The 23,415-nt window shown below is 34.7% G+C and overlaps 2 protein-coding genes across 6 annotated transcripts; both read left to right on the top strand.

The window, feature by feature from the left end:
* Positions 1 to 720: 720 nt before the first annotated feature.
* On the top strand, positions 721 to 21,248 carry LOC122635056 (organic cation transporter 1-like). 5 transcript variants are annotated; one of them, XM_043824829.1, is made up of 11 exons: positions 721 to 1,423; positions 6,746 to 7,473; positions 7,771 to 8,516; positions 10,139 to 10,522; positions 16,984 to 17,242; positions 17,314 to 17,405; positions 17,741 to 17,944; positions 18,077 to 18,326; positions 19,207 to 19,338; positions 19,418 to 19,772; positions 20,143 to 21,248. In XM_043824829.1, the coding sequence occupies exons 3-11, from the start codon at positions 8,391 to 8,393 to the stop codon at positions 20,366 to 20,368; spliced, it is 2,028 nt and encodes a 675-aa protein (XP_043680764.1). In that variant the 5' UTR covers positions 721 to 1,423; positions 6,746 to 7,473; positions 7,771 to 8,390; the 3' UTR covers positions 20,369 to 21,248. The 5 variants fall into 5 exon arrangements, with proteins under 5 accessions (XP_043680764.1, XP_043680755.1, XP_043680772.1 ...); XM_043824820.1 differs by having other exon boundaries at positions 6,746 to 7,689; XM_043824837.1 differs by having other exon boundaries at positions 6,729 to 8,516.
* Positions 21,249 to 21,390: 142 nt separating this feature from the next.
* LOC122635090 (tubulin beta chain-like) lies at positions 21,391 to 23,073 on the top strand. Its single transcript, XM_043824896.1, has 2 exons — positions 21,391 to 21,566; positions 21,793 to 23,073. The coding sequence occupies exons 1-2, from the start codon at positions 21,510 to 21,512 to the stop codon at positions 23,071 to 23,073; spliced, it is 1,338 nt and encodes a 445-aa protein (XP_043680831.1). The 5' UTR covers positions 21,391 to 21,509.
* The last annotated feature ends 342 nt before the right edge of the window (positions 23,074 to 23,415 follow it).

The raw sequence follows: 23,415 nt of genomic DNA, 5'->3' as shown, positions 1-23,415 counted from the left end.
TGTGTCTTCATTACTTTCCGAGAGAGGAAAGATAGAAGAAGAATAAGAGACTGACAACAATGTATTAGAATGATTGTGATTGGAGTGGAAGAGACTTCCAGTTGATCGAAAGGTGGCAAGAAAAAATGACCGAAAAAAAAGAAGAAGAAAAAGGAAGAAGAAAAAGAAGAAGAAAAAGAAGAAGAAAAAGAAAAAGAAGAAGAAGGTATCAAAGGTCAAGTAAAAAGAGAGAGAGAGAGAGAGAGAGAGAAAGAGAAAGAGAGAAAGAGAGAGAGAGTGGTTACTACGATCTAGGTTTGTGGTGGGACACGAGAAAGGGTTCCAAGCCCAGCGTGGAAATCTAAATCGGCGATAGTACTCCGTACTCGGCTTGCCGCACAATTACCGGGCGGCGAGTGTCGAGGAACCCCCTTTTATATTAATAGTCGAGATAGTCGAGCGTGTCGGTGCGATGAGGGCCAACAGAAGAGGGAAGAGCAAGTGAGAGAGAGAGTGAGAGAGGGGGAGGGAGGAGAGGATGTGTCGATGGCGAGGAATGAAAAGGAGAGGGAGACAGAAGAAAAGAGAAGGAGGACATAGCATCGTGAGTCACAAAAGAGAGAGAGAGAGAATATGAACGATCGAGGGAGAGAGGAGATGGAGAGGGAGTGAGAGAGAGGGTACGAGAGGGGGCCTCGAAATGATAGATAGGAGGACGGGATACCACGGACCCCTTGCGACACCGTTGCTTCAGTTTCAGTTCGCGATGGAGGCTACTTGCTCCTTTTAGCTGGTGCCACCGTGACTTTTTTGTTCACGAAAAGAAAGAAAGAGAAAGAAAGAGAGAGAAAGAAAGAGAGACAGAGAGAAAGAGAAAAAAAGAAAAAGAGAGAAGAAGGTAAGGGTTGTTAGCGGAGAGTGGTTGGTACCACGTGGCTGGGATCAAGTAAACGCGTTTAAGAAGAAGAGGATATATGTAGGAGTACGGTGGCACGAATTAGTTTTGAAGATTTCTCGGAGGGTTGACTTAGTTAAGGGGTGAAAAAAGTGATTTTTAAGAGAATCGTTGGAAAAGAAAAAGAGAAAGAGGAAGGCTCTGACGGATACGTTGAGACAACACGGAGGTAGCCGGATGTTGGACGGTGCAGTGATTCGATTGATTCGCTGAAGAGTGTTCGTGGCTTCCACCGAACTTCCGAGTGCCGCGTTAAATGCGTGCGCGTACGCGCGTACGTGCGACTCGTCGTATAGTAGCGCCGGTTGTACAATATACCGCGATAGCTTCTGCTAGCGTCGCGCGCGACCACACGCTAAAGAAGCTCCGCCTGAAGGAGGAGGACCACGAGAAATAGAGAGAGAGAGAGAAAGAGAAAGAGAGACACCATAGGTAGTGGTGGTATTGTTGATTGTGGTGGTCGTGGTGGTCTATTAAGACGCGAAGCAGGTATTGAAAAATAAATTCTTTTCTCTTTAAATATTCCAAATTGCTTAAAATATTCCTTCTTCTTCATACAGGACAAACAAATTTTGACGAAGTATATACAAAATTGACATATCGATACTTTGTCAAGGTTTCTCTCATTAATTGATTATGTTCATTGATTAATAATAAAAAGAAGAAAAGAGAATAACATATTATCAGAAGAAAAATCATTTACATTAGAATTTCGTGAGATGTATGTGCAATAATACGCATTTAGATCTCGTATTTTTCTTCTACGTTTTTTTTTTTTTTCTTTTTTTCTTACTGAGAAAAACGATTAGAAGTTGCGATTTCTTAGAAAAGGAAAAATATCTAGACGAGCTGTCCACGCTGTACTAGATGAGTAAATAAGGATAAAAAAGCGAGAAGAAGTTAAACAGAGAGATTGCAAACGAAACGAATTAGAAGAGAGAGAAAGAGAGAAAGAGAGAGATAGAGATAGAGAGAGAGAGAGAGAGAGAGAGAGAGAGAGAGGCGAAGGCGTGCGAAGTGGGATGACATTGTTTGCACCCGTGACGTCACTCGTAATTCTAACGAACAATGAGAGTGCACGCGTGCACGAGAGCACATTCGCGTTGCCGCGACCCGGAGTTTAGGGTTAGTCCTCCTCGAATGAGGATCACTAAGACTATTTCGTATTTTTCTTAAATGAAAATAACGAAATAACGAAGTACCTCTTTGTTCTCTTCCTTGAAATTTTTTATATTTCAAGAAAAGATGTTCGTCGATACCGCTGACAAGTTTCATTAATGATTAAGAAACAATGAAAACATTCTTTTCGCAAGTTTTCGTTTAAAAATTTATCGGTATAAGACCGATACTTCCATGCTTTTTAAAATTTTATTTTTATTTTTTACTACACAGCTACAATATTGAGATATTTCTCTATCAACAAAGTGCTTAAATTCATCCTATTTTCGTTCACGTTAGAGATAACAATATTAGCGATAAAGATAGATATATCATGTGGAAACATATACGCAGAGAAATTTATTAGTATTGAACCATTTCTGCTATTTCCGAGTTATTACTATTATTAGTAATAATAATAATAATAATATATATATATATATATATATATATATATATATATTTAAATGTGATACTAGAGCTAATGGTAGTCCCACTGCAACCACGGAGCTGTGCAGATGTATTTTGTCTGTGTCAATGGGTATTTTTCGTATATATGTATACATACATATTATAAATTGGTTAGTGAAGAATATATGTGATAATGATAGTCATTATTACTTCAACGAAAACAATAACGTATTTATAAGATGAATATTTTTATTTACTGCTACATACACTTATAATACTACAATATATAAAAGTGCAATTAGAGCCAAAAACATTTTTGCTTGGATCACGTCGAATGAACATCGCACATAAATACACACATAAACACAAATTGTGTATGTATGCATACATAATATCCTTTGTTAATTTTTTCTATCGAGTTAAATAGAAATTTTGAATGAAATTAAATTCTATTCATATTATCTATTAAATTATATTCGTACTATAAAAATTTTTATTTCGCTAGATTTCTTCTTTATATATCTTTTATTTTAACAAAAAATATATAAAAGTATGAATTTTCTGCATACATTTCTATTGTAAAGATTCTTCAGTAAAGATAGTTAACAAAGTATTCAGTTTCTTTGTTAAATTAAAAATAGAAAGATATAGAAAGGAACAACGTCATCTCTTTTAGTTATGTCTCTCCACTTATCTTTTAATAATCTTCTGTTTATATAATTTTTCTTTCTTTCTCTTGTTATTCGCTTATTATATCTCTTTGCAAATCCATCAAGATCTTTCTTGAAATCGTCGTAAAATGTAAATCGTTGACACTTCTTATCAGAATAACGCAACGAAAAGTAATAAACAAACAGAGGATATCATAATAATTTTTATGTAATCATTCATGACGATGAAACTTTCATTTTCGTGCGTTGATTTAGAACGAACACATTGATAAAAAAAAAAACATGGGAAAATTCTGATAAACGATATTTATCGTGTCAGTAAACATTTTTTCAATTGAAAAATGTTGAATTAATCAAACTCACTAATCGTAGTGGAAATTTTATCATTATCACCATTTATTTTTTTAATTAAATATCAATATCATCTACAATTATTTAACGACTAACTTCAATATAAAGAGAATATGACTGAATAAATATGATAATTTAGATTCAACAATAATATTGTTGTTTTTCCTCTAATATTATCAATTGCGTCTATATTTATTTAATAGACCGAGTGATATGATATCTTTGTAGATACAACCGATATCATTTGGAAATATTACTACGAGCATTAATTACGATAGAAATATTGCACGGTCGTTTGCTCCCAATGGATTAATTTTTTTTTAACATTGACCACGTTCTTATTATTACTGCGCAACTTTGACGTAAAACAACGAGCGGACTTATAGCTAAACGTCTAAATCATCGGCGATATCGTGACAGTCTTAATTTAAAGTCTACCAGCAAGGAATCTTCTTATTCTTCTTTCCTCTTCTTCTATCTTTCTGTGTCACTCATACATACATACAAATACATAAATACATATACACATGCACACGAATGCACCAATGCATTGAGTTGTATCCATCTCGCTATGCACTTTTCAGTCTCACTGCAATTCTACGTGCACTCGCGTCTTATCTCTCGAGTTTTTTACTATTTGTATTCATAGATTTTCTCTTTCTATCTCTCCCTCTCTCTTTCTTTTTCTTTCTCTCTCTCTTTTTCTTTCTTTTATTACATTTTTGATCGATAAGAAATGAAAGCTAAAAGGAAGTTATGCATAATAAAATTTCATAATCTATGAAAGAATGAATTGTTTCTAACAACAATAGTTTTGTTTATTTAATTAATCGATGTTTCATATCGTTATAGAAACAACATTCGAAGATCTTTCGAGGTATGTTTTCTCATTGTGAGCTTAAATCTTTACGAATGAAAAATACTTTTGAAATGATTATATTCTCTTTTTTCTCAAGATAAATAATCAGATAAGATAAATAAAAATTAAGATGTATATTTTATTAAGTAAGTAAACATATTATCATCAAATTAGTTTCGTTTGTAGCAATTATGAACAATGATAAATGACTGGAATAAGAATAAAAATGTAGATAAATAAAAAACTTCTTATAATGTATTAGAATGACGATAGGATAATTTAATAATTCGATATAGTAGGAAAGTTAGAGAACGTTGAAAATTAGACGGAAGTTCGTTCACTTTGATTTGATTTTATGCATTTGGCACAGTCGCCTGGCAAATTACACAACCTGCTACGATTTCTTCCTTGTATGAATATCTCACAAAATTCACTGATACGGTCGTCGAATAAAACAATCTAATTTCAAAATAATAAAAAAATGAAATTAAAATCTCTAATCTTTAATTAAACTAGAAAGAAAATTTAAGATTTATTACGATAAAAATAAAGTTTCATTTCGAAATGATAAAAAAATATAATATTAAATGAAAAACATATTCGAATAGATAAAAATTATCGATCAATCAACGCATTTTTCTACTTAAACCTATCTAAATTATCTAAGCTTTCTCTTTTCGCTACTTATCGATGATCATTAAATTCATTACGTTCGGAGATATTGTGCCAGCAAATAATATTTGCGAAGCGGACGAACAGATAGGAGCCATTTAAATGAATGATAGAGGGAGGGTTACATTATCACTTCGCATTAGCTGGCTACGGTTTCGCAACGCTTCGCTCTTTCTCTCTCTGGAAGAATTAAAATTTCGGTTGAATGATTAGAAAATTGCGTTCTTTAAAAAAGATATATATATATAATAAAATATATATATGAAAAAAGGAGTAAAAAATTCGTAAAAATTCTATCGTATTTTTTTTTCATTAAAATACATATTTCTTTTCGCGCGTGTGTATGTATGAGTGTGTGCGCGTGTATATATGATAATTATGAATATATGAAAGATAATTTCGATATAATTATTATTAATTTTCGATTACATTAAAAGGAAAGAAAAATTATAGTACCATTTGTTGCCCCTTTCGATTCTCCTTAATAGTCGTCGTAGCTCGTATTAGAATCGTCCACGCGACACACACGCGAGTCGAGTTTTAAATGAAAACAATAAAAAGGCGTAGAGGTCTGTACATAGATACATATATATATATATATATATACACACACACCATATAAACGGAGTGCGAATCACGCACTAGAAACCTCTCTAATTTGCGACGCATTCATACGCATTTACGATTAATATTTACGAATGGTAACTCGATCTTAGATATAAGTTTCTTTTTTAAGATTGATAAATAAAATCGTTTTCATTTACGTCAGATCAAAGAGTTCTTTTTCAAGCTTAATTTTAATTAAAATTTTAATTTTTAATGTCTTTTGGTATTTTCATTTGTGTGAACAAAAAATGTTCGTGCAATTATGATTGATTGTACGATTTATCTCTCGCCAAGAGCTTTAATTCTTATTGCGTATTGTAAATTAGATCTATGAGCATTGTAAATCTTGATCCTTTATATAATGTTCAATCAAAGAAAATGAAAACTGACAAAAGTATTAATTTGTATAGCACAATGTTCAAAATACGTGTACAATTATTGACATTAGACTCAATAACATAGATACTTTAAAAACTTGAAGTTATTTTGTTCCTTGATGTAAAATGCTCGTCGATTGATAAAACGATATCTCTGAAAGTTTAAATTAAGCAAATTGATATAACCAACCAGTATCTTCCATAATATTTTGTAGGAAAAAAATTCACTGCAATATTGTGTAGATCAAACGTCGTATATCATACATTTACGTAAATCTGCAATAAAGTTTACAATAAAGTTTATCAAACAATTTTATATTTCCAACCTAATTATAATATATAAAATAATTAGATTATTCTTATACTTAAAAAAAAAATAATACATTTTTCAAAAGGATTCACGCAATTAGAAAGCTTTGAAATTCTTAATTAACAAAATTTGTTGATCTCAGGATTTTCTCTTTTACCTGACATTAAAATGAAATGCTTAAGAAATAGAAAGAGAAGCAGAAAGAGCGAAAGAGAGAAAGAGAGAGAGAAAGAGAGAGAGAGAGAGAAAGAGAGAGAGAGAGAGAGAGAGAGAGAGAGAGAAAGAGTAGATGAGGGTTGTAAGAATCGTAGAAAAATAGGTTTATAGAGTAGAGTACCTCTGATCAGCCGGTCGAACGATCAAAGAAACATAGGAAAAGGACGATTTGCTTTTCAGAAAAGCGGAAGAGCGACGGACGGGCTTTGCTTACGTTGGAAGTGAGGAACGAAGAGAAGAAGGAGGAGGAAGAGAAAGAGGAGAAAAAGGTGGTAGTGGAGGTGGTGGTGGTGGTGGTGGGTGTCGACAGCCACCGAGACAACGTCATCGAAGATGATGCAGGAGAGAATCAGAAGAGTGTCGGTCTTCTCCGGTAATGGTTGATTTATAGACGCCTCTTACGTATAAAAAGAGATGCACGCGTTTTTTGATCATTGTGCGAACAGGACAGCTCGGCTCTTGACTCGGCATCAATCGGAAATCGACTTCGTTTTAACTCGAGATCCTTAGCGCGTGTGCGCGCGCACCTCTCGATCCTTCAAGCTCGATTTTTTCTTACACATACACAGACACACAGGCTCACACACACGCACACATATATATATATACATTCATTATATATATACCTACCTTTGCATATATCCGACACGTGGAAGCGGTGCAACAACGACAACGACGACGAAAAAGAGGAAAAGGAAGAGGAAGAAAAAGAAGAAGAAGAAGAAGAAGAAGGAGAGGAGGAAGAAGAGCAAAAGGAAGAAAGAGAAAGATGAGAACGACCTCGACAACATTTTAATTCACCAAGCTTAAAGCTCAGTCAGTCGCGAATTACATATCGCGAGATATCGCGAGTGAGAAAAAGCAAAAGTGACCGAAGTGACCTTCCTTTCTCCTAATTAAAGCAGTCGGTGAGTTTACGTTGAGATTAGAATTAATTGTGTTTCCTTTTTATTTGTTCGTTTTTTTCCCTTTTTTTTCTTTTTGGTGAGTGTGAAGTGCATTCTCAAATACGGCATCATAATTCGTTAGTGAAGACGATCTAGGAAGGGATTAATTTTTTCTTTGATGAATTTCGAATTCTCTACGAGATGTTCGGTTCGTTGTTACGTGTTGAGATTATCAGGGTGGGTATTGTCGATAGAAATAAGTAAAAGAGAAGATAGTGGATTATGGGAGAATGAGAATCGATCGACGTTTGTTCGTAGATCGTCGTCTCGAAGCAAGAAGTAGAAGAAGAAGAAGAAGAAGATACGTTCGTTCTTCCGTAGAAGAAGAGTGTCTCGAAAGTAGACGAGGCCGAGCACTGATCGGACGTGATAGCTAACAGCGTTCGAAGCTTCCCACGGGTTTTTAAATTCTTGGTAAAAGAGTATAAAAGTTTGATTTTTCTTCGAATTCGAAATGAGAGATAAAAGGCAAGAGAGATTTCGAAGGAACTTGAAGTTTTTTGTAAATTCGAGAGGTTCGCTCGACTTTTTTATAGCGAGTGCTTTCAAAAGAAGCTGAAAAAAGTGTGTTTCCTTCTCGACAGAGAAGATATTGAAGAAAAAAAAACAAAACAAAAAGAAAGAAAAAAGAAGAAGAAGAAGAAGAAGGGAGAGAGAAGGAAAAAAGAAAAAAGAAAAAGGAAAATTGTTCGAATCGTGTGGCCATCTTCGGTATGAGGATGAGCTACGGCGGTCATGCCGTGTAATTCAAAGGGACACCACGTGAACCACGTCTCATCGTGCCGAGCTATCCTCGCCGTTGTCCACGTCGTCGTCGTCGTCGTCACCGTCACACTGACGCTGTTGAAGCGCGACGGAGTGCCAGCAGCGTTGGAAAGATGAGCTCGATCGACTTTGACGAGGTGCTTTTACACGTGGGAGAGAAGGGCCGATATCAGAACATCATGTATTATCTCCTATGTATACCTGCAACCCTTCCGGCTGCTTTCCTGGCCTTCTCGCAGGTAAGTACCCTCATTTATAACTTCTTTTTTATTTTGTATTAATCATTTTGTTTGATAATCGATCGTACAAATTCGATTATTTCGATGATTTGATTTTGTATACCAAATTTGATCGATTAATTTCCTTACTCTTTTTTGTTTCTTTTTGCTTTTTTTCTTTTTATTCTCAGCCGTAAGATCTTCATATATTGTTTCGATATAAAGTAAATTTGTTTTATATTTTAATATAATGTGTCTAAGCTATCGTACAACGTGATATATAAAACGTCAAGTTTAAATTTTCTTATACTTCATTTGCATTTGAATATTTCTCTAGCAAATGAAATGAAAATAGAATCTTTTATTAATCAACGATGATTTCTTTCTTTCTTTTTAATTTAACTCCGAGCGATTTTACCATCGCCCATCGAACAATATCTGATTTGCCCTCAATCAATCCAACCGTTAATATCCAAGCTTGATATTATTAGTGTTTTTACGTAAGCGATGTTAAATATCCTAATCTACGTCGAAGGAAATGCTTCCAAGCTAAATATAGTTCGATATATCGAATAGACCATATCGATCACATGCGTCTACGTTGTACATACAGTTGTATATGTTCTAGTTCGTGTACTAGCTGGAAAATATATTTACATTTTTCCTTAAATTTCGACCGACAATTCGCAACTATACCATTTTATATAAATCTTTGTATATAAACCGATCGTAATTAAAATATATAGATACAAAAAATGAATGATACTCGTCATAAATCATCTTTCTATTCGCATTTCCTAAATTATTTATTTTAATTGTATCTTCGATAACGTTTACAGGTTCGATCATTTCTCGATTAATCTTTAAATAATGATGTATACATCTTTCATCAAATAAAAAAGGACGCAAAGAGTATTTTATTATTATATTCGATAAATATAAAATTACGTCATCTTCCTAAATAGAATGAGATTTTTTTTCAAACTTTTAAGCGTGAAAGTCATCGGGAATTTTTCGAAAGATTCTCCTCTTTATTTTTCTCGTCTTTGAGTATAATGAACAATGAATAAATAACAAAAAGAAGAAAACTTGCAGACGCGAATAGCCTTTTTCCAATAGTCGTCACTCAAGCACGAATCTCGTTCCTCGAGACACAAACTAGAATTAGAATCGTCTCATCGACGCATACGATATTTGAAACGTGCCGACGAATGCTAATGTTTTTTTTAGGTAGTAGCAATATTTATTTGCACAGCTGCATCAGACGTTGCATGCTTTCAAAGAGCTTCATCGATCGGTCGCATGCAACCAAGAGATATAATCGTATCGTTTAATAAACTATCCCGTGTGAGAGATTTATCTATCTATCTCTTAAAGAGTTTCTACTTCCTTTGATTTAGCAAAGATCAAAGATTTACGTGGGAAAATTCAAAATAAGAATATATGCGGGCGATTGCAACGTACAACGAATAAACAAATTATTTTTAACGATATAAGATGTTAACAAAATGGTTGTAGATATTACATTTTTAGAAGATTATGATTGAAGATTATAATAAACGATTGAAATTAATGATTAAAATCGTTTGAAAAAATAACATAGTTAATAGAATTAGAACAATCTTTTAAATATTTCTAACTAGGTATTCGTGAGTGCCTCACCAGAACACTGGTGCAAAATACCAGAATTGGAGAACTTGACGGGCCTGATGACCTTGGAAGAAAAGAAGGCTCTATCTTTACCATACTCCATGAAGTCGGACGGTAGGAGAGTTTATTCGAAATGTCAAATGTACGACGTCAATTATACAGAGATCATCGAATCGTGGTTGCAACGTGGGATATCGCAAAATTCTAGCAACACGATGGATTCGCATTCGACCACGTCGCCTTCCTCGACATCTTCCTTTCATCCCACAAACCGATTACCACCACCTCCTGTCAGTGATCCTCATTGGCCAGTCAACAAATGCCAACACGGTTGGATTTATGATAACAAGGATTATGACAGCACCCTCGTCACAGAGGTAAACTTGACTTTCTCTCTTTTATTCGAAATTTCTTTCGTTTCCTTTTTTCGATTTCATGGCATGTAAATTTTACAAAGGATATCCTTTTTAATCGGAGTGAATAAGTTTTCTCTGAAATCCTCAGTAATTGTTCTTTCCAGGTAACATTTATATCTTCTGAGTAAGCGTAATACTAAGTAATCTCGATTAACGACAACTAACGAGTTAATCCGAAGAATAATTTATTAATTGAGTAGTCAACCCTTTTAGATTATGGTCATTAGACCATTCATTATTAAATGATTGTCGTTATATTTTATGAAGGTACATCATGGTAAATATAAAATTGTGAGATGAAGTTGGTTGACTGCTTCTTACTTGGTTTCTCGTCGTTGGTCAGTCATGCTATTTGCATAATACTCCTACCACGTCTCGGTAATTGTCAACGTCAAATTTCTTCTCCGTAGAGCGTCGGGTTTCACGACCTACTTTGCCTTGGCCTTTGGCTTCATTGTACTATATTTTTCTCGTAAATATCATTGAACATCGTTCTAGATATTCGTAAATTATCGATAAATTATTTCGCTCTCGCTCGATCTAATGATAATTATACAAATTAATTAATCATAATGATACACTAAAACATTCGTTGCTCGTTAAATAAATATTTTCATTTTTCTTAACTTCATGTCACGAGACGAGAACAAATAAGCTCGTTGAAATGACGAATCATTAAATTAATGCGAATTTGTAACATTTATTTAAGCTCCTCCTACCTCAAACGAGATATTAAAACGCAAATGAGAAATAATAATAAAGGGAGAATAAATAAGGTTGTTTTGATCATATCTTGTGCATTTAAATACGTAGATACATTTTGAGAAACTCCATGCTTGAGAAAAGTTCGCGGTCACATGGCCACGTCTCATAAGTGTCTATTAACGCGGTTATTAAGTTGTCGCAATTAGACAACACACGGTGGCTACAAGCTATTAGCGCAACGAGAAACATAACTCGCGGGGTCGAGGATCTACGACTATTCTCCTTCTCTCTCTCCCCCCCCCCCTCTCTCTCTCTCTCTTTATTTCGTTTTTTGTTGCGTGATCGCCAAAGTTCAAAAGATAGAGATATTTTCTAAATGTCAAGATGGAATCAATTATTCCAACTGCACCGTTCTCATATTCGCACAAAATTGAAAGAAGAAAACATCGTTGCACATACGATCCAATTTCTACATATTTTATATACTAATTATTATTTTCTCACGATACATTTTTTATAAAATTATACATGAACAATTCACGAATCAGTATAAAAAGATAATTACCAATATGTGTATGTACTAGCCAATGAATAGATAATGATTTTTAAATGTTGTTTAACATAACTTAAAGATATTTTAAAGATCCAAATAATAGCTCTTTCAATCCCGACATTAAAAACATATGTCACTGGATGGTAATAATAGCATAAAAGAGAAAGGCACAGAAGTAAAGTAAGATCGATATAAAACTCAACAGGTGGTCAATGACATTCACGAACGCACAAATGATTCTTAGAAGAAGCAACGTGTAACGTTAGATTACGTCGAAGATGGAATTTCTAATGGATCGTAGAAATGAATGAAAAGCTATGAAAAGGAAATTTCTAAAGAAAAATGAAGGATAGAGAGAAAGAGAAAGAATGTCAACAGGTGAACAAGGTTGATGAGCAACAGAGTGACTGGCCGATAGGTTGCAGCTCTGGTGGCGTCAGCAATTGCCGACCAATTTACCTACCCCCGCATCCGGTCATGTGATATGTAACATCAAACGCCTCGCACAACGCTGCTTACTACTCTCTGCCTATGTCGAGGGTATATGTCCCCACATATTTCGCGCGATACTGCTTTGCCATAGCAGCCAGACTGCTAGACGCCAATTTTAAACTTTCGTTAGATACTCCTTTTCGTAGAAATAACAACTGATAATTTAACATTCGTCCTTGAATCATTTCGATGAAAATCATTTCTCTATATCTTTTCTCTATTGCAATATAATTATTAAATAAAAAAGAAAAATATTGATTCTTATCGAGAACAATTCGGAGCAGGGAGGGGGATGTGTTTTATATATATATATATATATATATATATATATATATATATTATTTATCCAATAATATGCTTTACATCGGAAAAAGAGGATATCCTCTAGAAACATTTATAAAAGTCTTAATTTTTTTAATTAAATGAGTGCACATTTACTCTTTACGTTTAACCAATGAAGATTAAAAAACATTTGTTAATTGCTCTATTATATAGATCAAATGTATCAGCGTTGATGAATGAAATTCGAAGGAACGCTTTCTCTTTCTTTTTTTAAATGGATCGTTTAAAAAAAATGGGGCCGTTTGTTCCAGTTCGTGGTAGGTGAATTTGCTAGCGCTAACTCCTACCGGCTCTAGCAATGCAGAGGGTATATTACCGCGTATTTACACGCTCCGGATTTACGCAGACACATGACGCAAAGAGCCATCGAGGCAAATCCTGTCCTTCCGTTTTCCGTTCTTCATCGCTCTCACTTTCTACCGCACAAAGTGCTTCGTGATACGTTAACCACCCCTTCGTAACGTTAAACGCATCGCTTTCTTCCTTCCCGCATTGGAAAACGATCGAAACGAAACATTAATCGTCTTAATTAACAACGATCAACTTGACTCGTTCGTCAATCCCTTCGAAACACGAAAAGAAAAATGACCAAGGTGCAATTGATCGGTTTAAGTCTAATTGTAAGTTGAGATCGGTTACGAAATCCAATAAAATATCGTTTGCGAGAAACGACGAGTTGTGCAACAATTTACACTTTTCTACATTCCGACCATTTTATTAACGTACGTACGTGATTGTGCTGATTGAAACCAATTTGACGAATGCTTATACTTTAAATGATTTTTGCACGAAATTACTCGTAACGATTAATCATTGTTGTGAGTTTTTAACTTAATTAATTTTTAATAATTGTGATTGAATATTTATATTTTTCGAATCAATATCAATTTTGTTATATTTCTTGGAAACTTATAATGGAATATTGGAAGGTATATAGAAAGAACTTGTAAGTCGTCATTCGGTGAGTTTACCGGCCACATGTCGACACACGGAAAAGACAATGACCCGTTCCGCAGTGTCGTGCTGGCTGAAGTAGTTAAAGCGAACCTCCTAAATCGAGTACAATAATAAATCATCGGATCGGAAGCAATGCTCAGAGACAGACCAACCCACGCGAAACGTCATTTTGACGTATCGGTCATCTTGGAGATCTTTCTTCTCTCTTTCTCCCTTCCTTTCTAAGCTTCTTCGATATCTTAGGATATCAAATAACTTAGAAGTGAAGTTCGTTTTTTAAGAATTTACAGAGAGAATTTAAGAAGATACAGAGAATTATTAGTAATTTAATCACAAACATTGCGGACACCTAACAAAGTAGATATATGTCATATTTTGAGAGTATTGATCATGATCAGTACGTAATCTATAGAGACACATTTTCATGGGGATCGCCTTATGATATACCTACTCGCGGTCAAATCAATAAAATTTTCGAAGTGTGTCAGGGTGATAAAATCTACGTGTGTACATCATATCCCATCGTCCTTTACGTGTACTCGCGTACGTTGCCCTTGACAATAATTCAATAGCATATTATTATACGCGAGTGCTCCTGTCTTCCCGACGCAATTTACCTTTTGCGTTTCACGCAGACATTAAAAGTCCGTGAGTGGCAATTTGCTTAAATCAAAGTTCGTGTTAAACCCATTAACGCCCACCGGGAAACTTTATTTGCTGGGGTCTAATAGACACTCAATTAAGATTTGGCTTATTTGAATATGTTTACCGACGAATAAAATGATATTCTTTGCTTGAAACTGCGAATGCAGGAAAGAGCGTGTTATATTTCGTGAACAACGTTGATCGTCCTTCTTGGATTAAGAGAGAAGAAAGAATTTTCTTTCTCTTTCTTGTAAAAATGTTATTTGATAATAGAGACCATACTTTTGTTATAATACAAAAATCTATTTAATAATTGAAGGGACATACTTGAGATAGCTTATTATTATTATTATATGTTATATATGTTTATTTGATATTATAAAATATCGTCAATACCTTGCGATTTTATATTTATCATATAATATACTTGATATCTATATAATTAAATGTTTTGCTAAAACGTCCAAAAATAAGTGTCAAAATTAATACAAAACAAAGAATCAAGCAGATTCTCGTTCGTATTCATTATCATTATTATTATCATATATTATTAAATATCGTTAATATTTGACAGTAATTTAATTACAATTATTCCTAAAACATTACAAATAATACAAAGCAAAGGATCAAATAGATAACTTATTCTTTTTCATTGTCACGATTAAACATTATTATAAACCATTAATACTTGATACCAAATAAATTACACTTTCCCTGAAACATCAAAAATCAAATGTCAAGATTAATACAAAACAAATAATCAAGTATCACTATACTATACTTGATAATTCAATAACTTAGTTACAGACAATAAACGAATAACTATCTAGTAAAATTTCTTTTTGAAATATCTGAATACATAGGAGAACCTGAATCAAGGAGATTAACTAAACTAATTGATAAACCAATTGACAAGAAAATAGTCTTACTAAAATATCAAAAGAAAAAGAAAGAGAAAAAAAGAAAGATACAAAGAGAGAGAGAGAGAGAGAGAGAGAGAGAGAGAGAGAGAGAGAGAAAAGGAAAGAGAGAAAAAGAAAGAGAGGGAGAGAAAAAGAAAGAGAAAAAGAAAAAAAGAGAAAGAGAGTTACGTGAAGAAACGATGGCGTACAAACGTGCGAGCCGCGAAAGAGTCGATCGAGTTTAGCGAGAAGGACAATAGGGAGTTTGGAAAGGTCGATGGCGAGGGGTCAGCGAGGTAGCGGCCGAGGCACGTTCCTCCTGTCAACGGAGGGTGATGGACACCTCTCACTGTGGGAGCCTACCGACACAGTCACACAAAGAAACACACCCACACACACACGCATACACGGCGTCGACGACACCGCGATCATCTATCGAGCTTTCGAGCGCGCGTGCACGCGCGAGCCGAACAGACGCCATTGAAGAGAGAACCATCCCCCACTCCACCCTCGCATCATCAACCTCTCTCTTTCGCTCTCTCTCTCTTTCTCTCTCTCTCTCTCTCTTTCTCTCTTTTGACTCTCCACGAATCGCCACGAATCACAGCGTTACGCCGCGTTGACGATCGACGAATGACGATGCGTGTGACGATCGAGTTCACACGTGTGCCTACTCCATTCTCTTTTTATACTTTGAATCCTTCTTAGAAGCTTTGCTCGTTCAAGATGACTCACTTTCATTTCTATCGTGGATATTTTCGTGCAGTAACTTTTCAATCTTGTTAATAAATGTACACATGAAAAGAAAACTACAATACATGATTATTTGTTAATAATCTTTAAATAATGGAATTCAGGATTATTAATAATGATATAACGATTTTTGATTGTTTGTTTTGTATTATTTTTGATACTCGATTTTGGATATTTTAAGAAAAAGTATAATTAAGTTGATTAGGATTATTAAGGATTATTTAATAATATGTAATAATAACAATGAACAGAAGAGAATATGTTATCCATTTGATTTCTGCTTTTTATTAATTTTGACATTGGATTTTGTAGGAAAGAAATGTAATTAAATAAGTATCGAATATGATCGTGAGTGAGTATTTGCTTTATTATGAGAATCTAGGCACGGTTAAATTATGACAATGTTTTGTTAATTAGATGAAATGTTCATGATTATACGTATACATGCATGTTCGTATATGTATTTATCGCAAATAAGAGACAATAGTATCGTTAAACTAATTCAAACTGTTGACAAACTGTGGTTAACACGTCTATACTAGAAATTTTTGTTAAACGAATTTCTGATCAATACTTAAAGCATGAGTTGTAAAGCTCATTCAAGAATATAGTTGATTTACTTACTGATCGTTTTTAATCCGTCGAATATTGAACCTATCCAATATTTTCAATATTTCAGCAAAAAAGTGATAGAACTAGTCCTATCATTTATTTTATAGCAATAGGCTCTTAACATACGGGTATGTTACACCATATGCAAGAGAAAAAAATTACGAAATTATAAGGGTCAATAACTCGTGTCCTCTTTGCAGTCACATTACATGCATGATAACTAGAGTCTTTGATACTTATATTTCGTAAAATAAAAACAAACTAATCTGCCATTAAAACTTAATCAGTAAATACATACATACATACTTACAATAAAATATAACGAATCGTTAAATGTCTAGAACATTAAATGTCTAAAAGTTGATCGAACATTTGGATGAAATATATCTTAAAAGAAATTAATCAGCTGATTACTATATACGTTAGAGTCAGGATTTTAACAGCATCGTGCATCCACATAGCTAGACCTGGTATGTGACAACAGTTGGTGGCCTTCAACGTCAACGACATTTTTCTATGTTGGGAGCCTCTTTGGTAACGTTGTCTTTGGATGGATCGCAGACAAATGGGGTAGAAGAACGGCCATATTCGCCATTCTCTTCTTAGAAGTTATCTTCTCGATTGCCACAAGCTTCAGTCCCAACTATGTTATCTACACGGCGTTGAGGACGGTGAACGGCCTCTTTTTTCCTGCTATTTATCAGATACCTTTTATACTTGGTAATAAAAATAATTGTCCCTGGTATATTCTATTCAACACAATTATTATTTGATATACTTTGTATTTCTAGCTTTAGAATTAATGGGTCCAAGATATAGGACTTTTGCTGGTATGGTGATCTGTATGTTTTTCGCTAGTGCAATGTGTCTTCTTGCACTTCTGGTAAGTTTTGAAATACATTGAAAATGAATTTTTATTATTGTTATGAATATTCGTTATTGTTAATCGTGTAACGTTAATTATTTCCATTCTAAGTATTACTTCATGAAAAAGAAAAGATAATCAAAATCTCAACTCGTTAAACTTGAAAACGTGAATTCATCAAAAACAGATAATAAAATTACTGAACAATCTTACCAAGATTTACGATCGTTCCAAAGAACGTCTCGTTGATTGAAACGTTCGACGAGCGTACATAAATCTTTTGAAGTAAATGAATAAACCTAACGTTAAATGAATAAGTAAACGTTAAAACATTACTTGCATCTTCTTTCCAGGGTTATTTGTTAAGGCATTGGTACACATTGTCATTAGCCACATCGGTACCCTTCGTACTTCTCTTCAGTTACTACTGGATCATTCCTGAATCTCCAAGATGGCTTCTAAGCAAAAACAGGATAGACGAAGCAGAGGTGATCGTTCAGCACATGGCCAAAGTCAATGGCAGAACGGTACCATCCAACTTTCTGAGGCAAATGGAGGTAATACCAAGATAGAAAAAAAAGCAAATTAAAACTCTTTGAGAATCAGCACTTATCGATCTTGATCTTCACTTCAAATAAGCAATCCAAAGATCGTCAGACATTTTTCGTAGACGTTTACGATGTTTCCAGGTTGAGATAATGAAGAGACAAGGTATTTCTTGCAACGGCAAGAACACTGGAAACGTTGTGCTAGATATTGAAGGGGAAGACAGGTCGCCACCACCTTCCGCAACACCGATGGACCTCATCAGGAATCCAAATATTAGAAAGAAATTCTTTATTCTTGCTTTCGATTGGGTTGCGAATGCTGTCGTCTATAATGGATTATCCTACAATACGACGAACCTTGGGGTCTCCGATTACCTGGCCTTCTTCATCGGTATTGATATCAACATTGCTCTTTTCTCGATAACTCATCCTTGATATACGATCGTGCTCGTTATCATGACGACAGCGGTCTGCCTGTAAATATGTTTTTATCATACGTTATTGCGGCTGATGTTGCCTGCATAATGCGATAGCGTCTTCAACGACGACACACGCGTACCCGACACTTGATTGAAATGGACGCGAACCCATCTAAACGGTGAACGTACCGAGCAATGTACAAAGGGGTTCACCGAGAATCAACACCCGAACGATGCTCTGGATGCTTCGTCGTTACATTCTATCATTTGTTATCAAGTAAATTTTCTTATTTAGAGATAATCAAGTATTGAAATACTTCTGCTTATCAAATAAGATCTAACCATTTTATTTGATTATCATAAATTATTCAATTGAAGAATTTAATCAATTCCAACAATTACAAAACTATTAGATGATTCAGTTATAAAATAAGTGACGTTCTAAGTAAAAAGTTCGATATATAATACACAGATCGAGTATAGATGATATCGAGAAGCTTCTTTTCTAAGAATTATTTCATTAAAATCATAATATACTCTTTCTTATCGAGTCATAGATTTAATTAAAAAATTATTTAACAGAGCCTAATAGATTAGAATAATTAAACAGTTATTATTGTGTTGATTCATAAATGATTGTTGTTAGAAGTAAAAAATCGATTACAATAAAGCGGCACTTATTTATGAATCAATCTAATGATTATCTAATTATTGGAATCTGTTAGGCTGATAAGATTCTAATAGACAATAAATACATGATTAACAAATTCAATCTATTTCGTAATACCTTGAAAATAAATGAGTAATTTCTATAGAGATCATTTAAAAAAATTGTTCGAATCGATCTTACAGGTGGAATTGTGGAAATCCCATCATACGTGATCACGTGGTACGCCATGGACAGATTGGGTAGACGATGGGTCCTGTGTTTAACAATGCTCCTAGGTGGAGTTGCCTGCGTTTCTTGCATGTTCGTGCCCGAAGGTACATCCTTCTATAATTAAATTTAAAAACCAGGTTTTCTCAATGAACAGTGTACACTCGTTGACCTCTGTCACAGTAGACGCTGTCTGGGTGACGGTATGCTTGGCGATGATTGGAAAATTTGGCATCGCAGCGTCCTTCGCCGTTTTTTACGTGTTCGTTGGTGAACTTTTACCAACGGTGCTGAGGTCACAAGCGATGGGAATCGCTTCTTTCATCGCTGGTATCGGCCTACTCACCTTTCCTTACATCGTTCATCTAGCTAACTACTCCAGGGTATTACCATTGATCATAATGGGTTCCTTGAGTGTAGCCGGTGCTCTCACGTCCGTTTTCCTTCCGGAAACACTCAACATACACTTGCCACAAACGATCGAGGAAGGTGAACTCTTTGGCGCCGATTTCAAACTTTGGTCCTGTCCAATAATACCAAAGTTAGTGTCTATTCTAACGAATGTGTTTGTACGAGATGATTTATTTACTTAGATAATGCAACAATATAATTAAGTATCTTTTGAATTTAAAATATATTCCCAGACATCTTGGATTGTTTAAAGAAATTATTGTATTTAACTTTAATCGTACAAATTCAAATACGTAATAATTTTTAGACTTGGACAACTTCGTATATCTTAATCGTCCATGTAGATCATTATTTTAATTATGTAAATAATTAGGATCATCGTGTGTATATGTGTTGTAGTATATATAGTATAATTGTACGTTTTGTGACACAATCTTTTTAATATATTTTTTAATAATACGTTCGGATGACATATAAAATCGGTATATTTTTTCTTTTAGGAAAGACGCAAAAAGAAAATCAGAATCTGTGCCGCTTAGATATCTGGTAAACGGAAAACCAGAAAGAATTTCGGCGGCAACAAAAATCGTGGAAGCAGAAAAGGAAAGTCAAGAAGCGGAATTAACGAAACCGATAAAGGATGACGTAGAAAAGGAAAAGGACGATGTAGAAAGAATATCTGAGTCGTCGAACGAAGAGATAGATCGTCTGAGAAAAATACAATGAGGACGTTTTCCTTTTTTCTTCTTTTTTTTTCGTTATTCCTGAAAGGACAAAAAGCTTCCTACAACTTCGTATTATAATTTGCCTCGGTATAGGCACACGCATTGTATTTATTTTTTCATTTATGTTATATAATGCGTTTCATTTGTAAAGTCTGTTCCGTGTGCCTGTCATAATTTTCGTTTCTGCATTACAAAGGGATCGATTGATTTGTCAATCATCTTCGATACAAAGATGTCTTTTGTTTTCAGAAAGAGTGAACTGAGATCGTACGTTCAATAAAATAAAAGAAAAAATGAAAAAGAACTAGAGGAACTTCGCGATATTATAATAATATAATATTAAAACCGCAGTTATTATTATTTATCGTAAATATCCTTGGAAATAATCGAAGGATGACTCGGTTTATTCGCGGAATTGCTCGACGATTGAATTCTTTTTTTATATATAATTTAATAATTAGCAAAAAACTTTTCTACGTAAACGTAAAGAAAAAAAAAACGTTCTAACGACATCGACTCGTCACTTATGTGTATAGAGACATTATAGACCGTTAGATGATTAGTCAGCCATCGCGATAAATAAGGAAAATTCTTATTAAGGACTTCGACTCACACTACGTTTATAGCTCTTCGTTTTCGTCCATATTAAGAAATGTGATAAGTTATAACGTTTAAGGACAATTTTTAACGTTTGAAAGTCGCTTCAAGAGCGATTACCTGCACGAAAGATAAACTATCCTTACATTCTTTCTTTTTTACAACATCGAATGGACCAAATTGAAATTACAATGCGAGGAGAAAATCGTCGAACGAACGAGCTATTTTCGATACTCTTCATTTGTAATACTTAAAGCGAGAATACATAAAAAGAAATCTAATAACCCGTTGTGAAATCATTCAAAAACTCAAATCAAATCATGCCGCATTTCGTCCATGGAATCCTTTTTTTTTTAAATTACCGTCGCTAAGGAGAAACAAACAGTCGTCTGTTTGTGTTTAATCTGTCATTTCCACAACACCTATTCGTTCCTTGTGCTTCCTATCGATCGAACATCTTTGGGACCATTTTCGAAGAGAACATCTTCGATTTGCTCAACACCTCCTTTTTTCATCCCTCAGAGTGATTCGTTCAAAATTTCAGAATGCGTGAAATCGTACATATTCAAGCTGGCCAATGTGGCAATCAAATTGGCGCCAAGGTTTGTCGTTAAAACCATTAAAATCATAATAATTCATTGTTATAAATTCCAAAGCATTATCTTGAAATTTTCACTGACACTGAAATTTATCGTAAAACATACTAATCGGATCACAAATCGTTTATAGAGTATAATTGACATCAAATATAACCTCGATTTAACATTTCGTCAATTTCATCGATCGTTATTAAACAACATGACAAAATCGATATTTACTAATTTATAGTTTTGGGAAGTTATCTCCGACGAACATGGTATCGATAACACAGGAACTTATCATGGAGATTCGGATTTACAATTGGAACGAATCAACGTGTACTACAACGAGGCTTCCGGCCCGAAATACGTACCTCGAGGGATTTTAGTCGACCTTGAACCTGGTACAATGGACTCTGTACGTTCCGGCCCGTTTGGACAGATCTTCAGACCGGACAACTTTGTTTTTGGCCAATCAGGAGCTGGAAACAATTGGGCCAAGGGTCATTACACCGAAGGAGCAGAATTGGTAGATTCTGTCTTGGACGTAGTAAGAAAAGAAGCAGAAAGTTGCGACTGTCTTCAAGGTTTTCAACTGACACACTCTTTGGGTGGAGGTACCGGATCAGGCATGGGCACTCTTTTGATATCGAAAATCCGCGAAGAATATCCTGATAGGATAATGACCACTTTTTCTGTGGTACCATCGCCTAAAGTCTCTGACACCGTCGTCGAGCCCTACAATGCTACATTATCCGTTCATCAACTCGTTGAAAACACTGATCAAGCTTACTGCATCGACAACGAGGCACTCTACGACATCTGCTTCCGTACTTTGAAACTAACTACACCTACTTACGGTGATCTAAATCATCTGGTGTCTGCCACGATGTCCGGTGTGACTACTTGCTTGAGATTCCCAGGACAATTGAATGCTGATCTGAGAAAACTGGCCGTCAACATGGTACCCTTTCCACGTCTTCACTTTTTCATGCCAGGTTTTGCACCTTTGACGTCTCGAAGTAATCAGCAATACAGAGCCTTGACCGTACCTGAGTTGACTCAGCAAATGTTCGACTCGAAGAATATGATGGCTGCCTGTGATCCTAGACACGGAAGATATCTCACTGTTGCTGCTGTTTTTCGTGGTAGAATGTCGATGAAAGAAGTGGACGAACAAATGCTTAATATTCAAAATAAAAATAGTTCCTATTTTGTGGAATGGATTCCGAATAATGTAAAAACAGCTGTATGTGATATTCCACCACGTGGCCTTAAAATGTCAGCGACTTTTATTGGAAATTCCACTGCCATTCAAGAACTTTTCAAAAGGATCTCAGAGCAGTTTACGGCGATGTTTAGAAGGAAGGCTTTTCTTCATTGGTATACCGGTGAAGGAATGGATGAAATGGAGTTCACCGAAGCAGAGTCGAACATGAATGATTTGGTATCCGAATACCAACAATATCAAGAAGCTACGGCTGAAGACGAAGGTGAATACGACGAGGAGGAGGAAATCGAAGATAAATAATAAGATGCTCGGTAAAACCGAACATTGAATGATCCCGATCGGATAGGAATACAAGGAAACTGTATACAATGAAGAAACTTTTTATATCTTTTTCTTTTTACTTTTCGATATCTATTTTACTTTTGTTATCCATTTATTCCGTTTTAATATTTTCGAATTTTTTAAGAGATTTATAAGTTTTTATATACGATTTATATGGAATTATAAGAGATTTGTTAGTCGAATAGATTATTTATCTCGAGTAATTGATTTTTTATTGAGTTATAACGAAGATCTATGAAAAAGGTAAGGATGTATTCGTGTTAAAGATCTATTTGAGATTGGATTGATCTAATTTATAAC

The sequence above is a fragment of the Vespula pensylvanica genome, chromosome 1 (assembly GCF_014466175.1).
Source record: "Vespula pensylvanica isolate Volc-1 chromosome 1, ASM1446617v1, whole genome shotgun sequence".
NCBI lineage: Eukaryota > Metazoa > Arthropoda > Insecta > Hymenoptera > Vespidae > Vespula > Vespula pensylvanica.
Note: the sequence above shows the minus strand (reverse complement) of the source record. Positions and strands in the feature narration are given on the sequence as shown.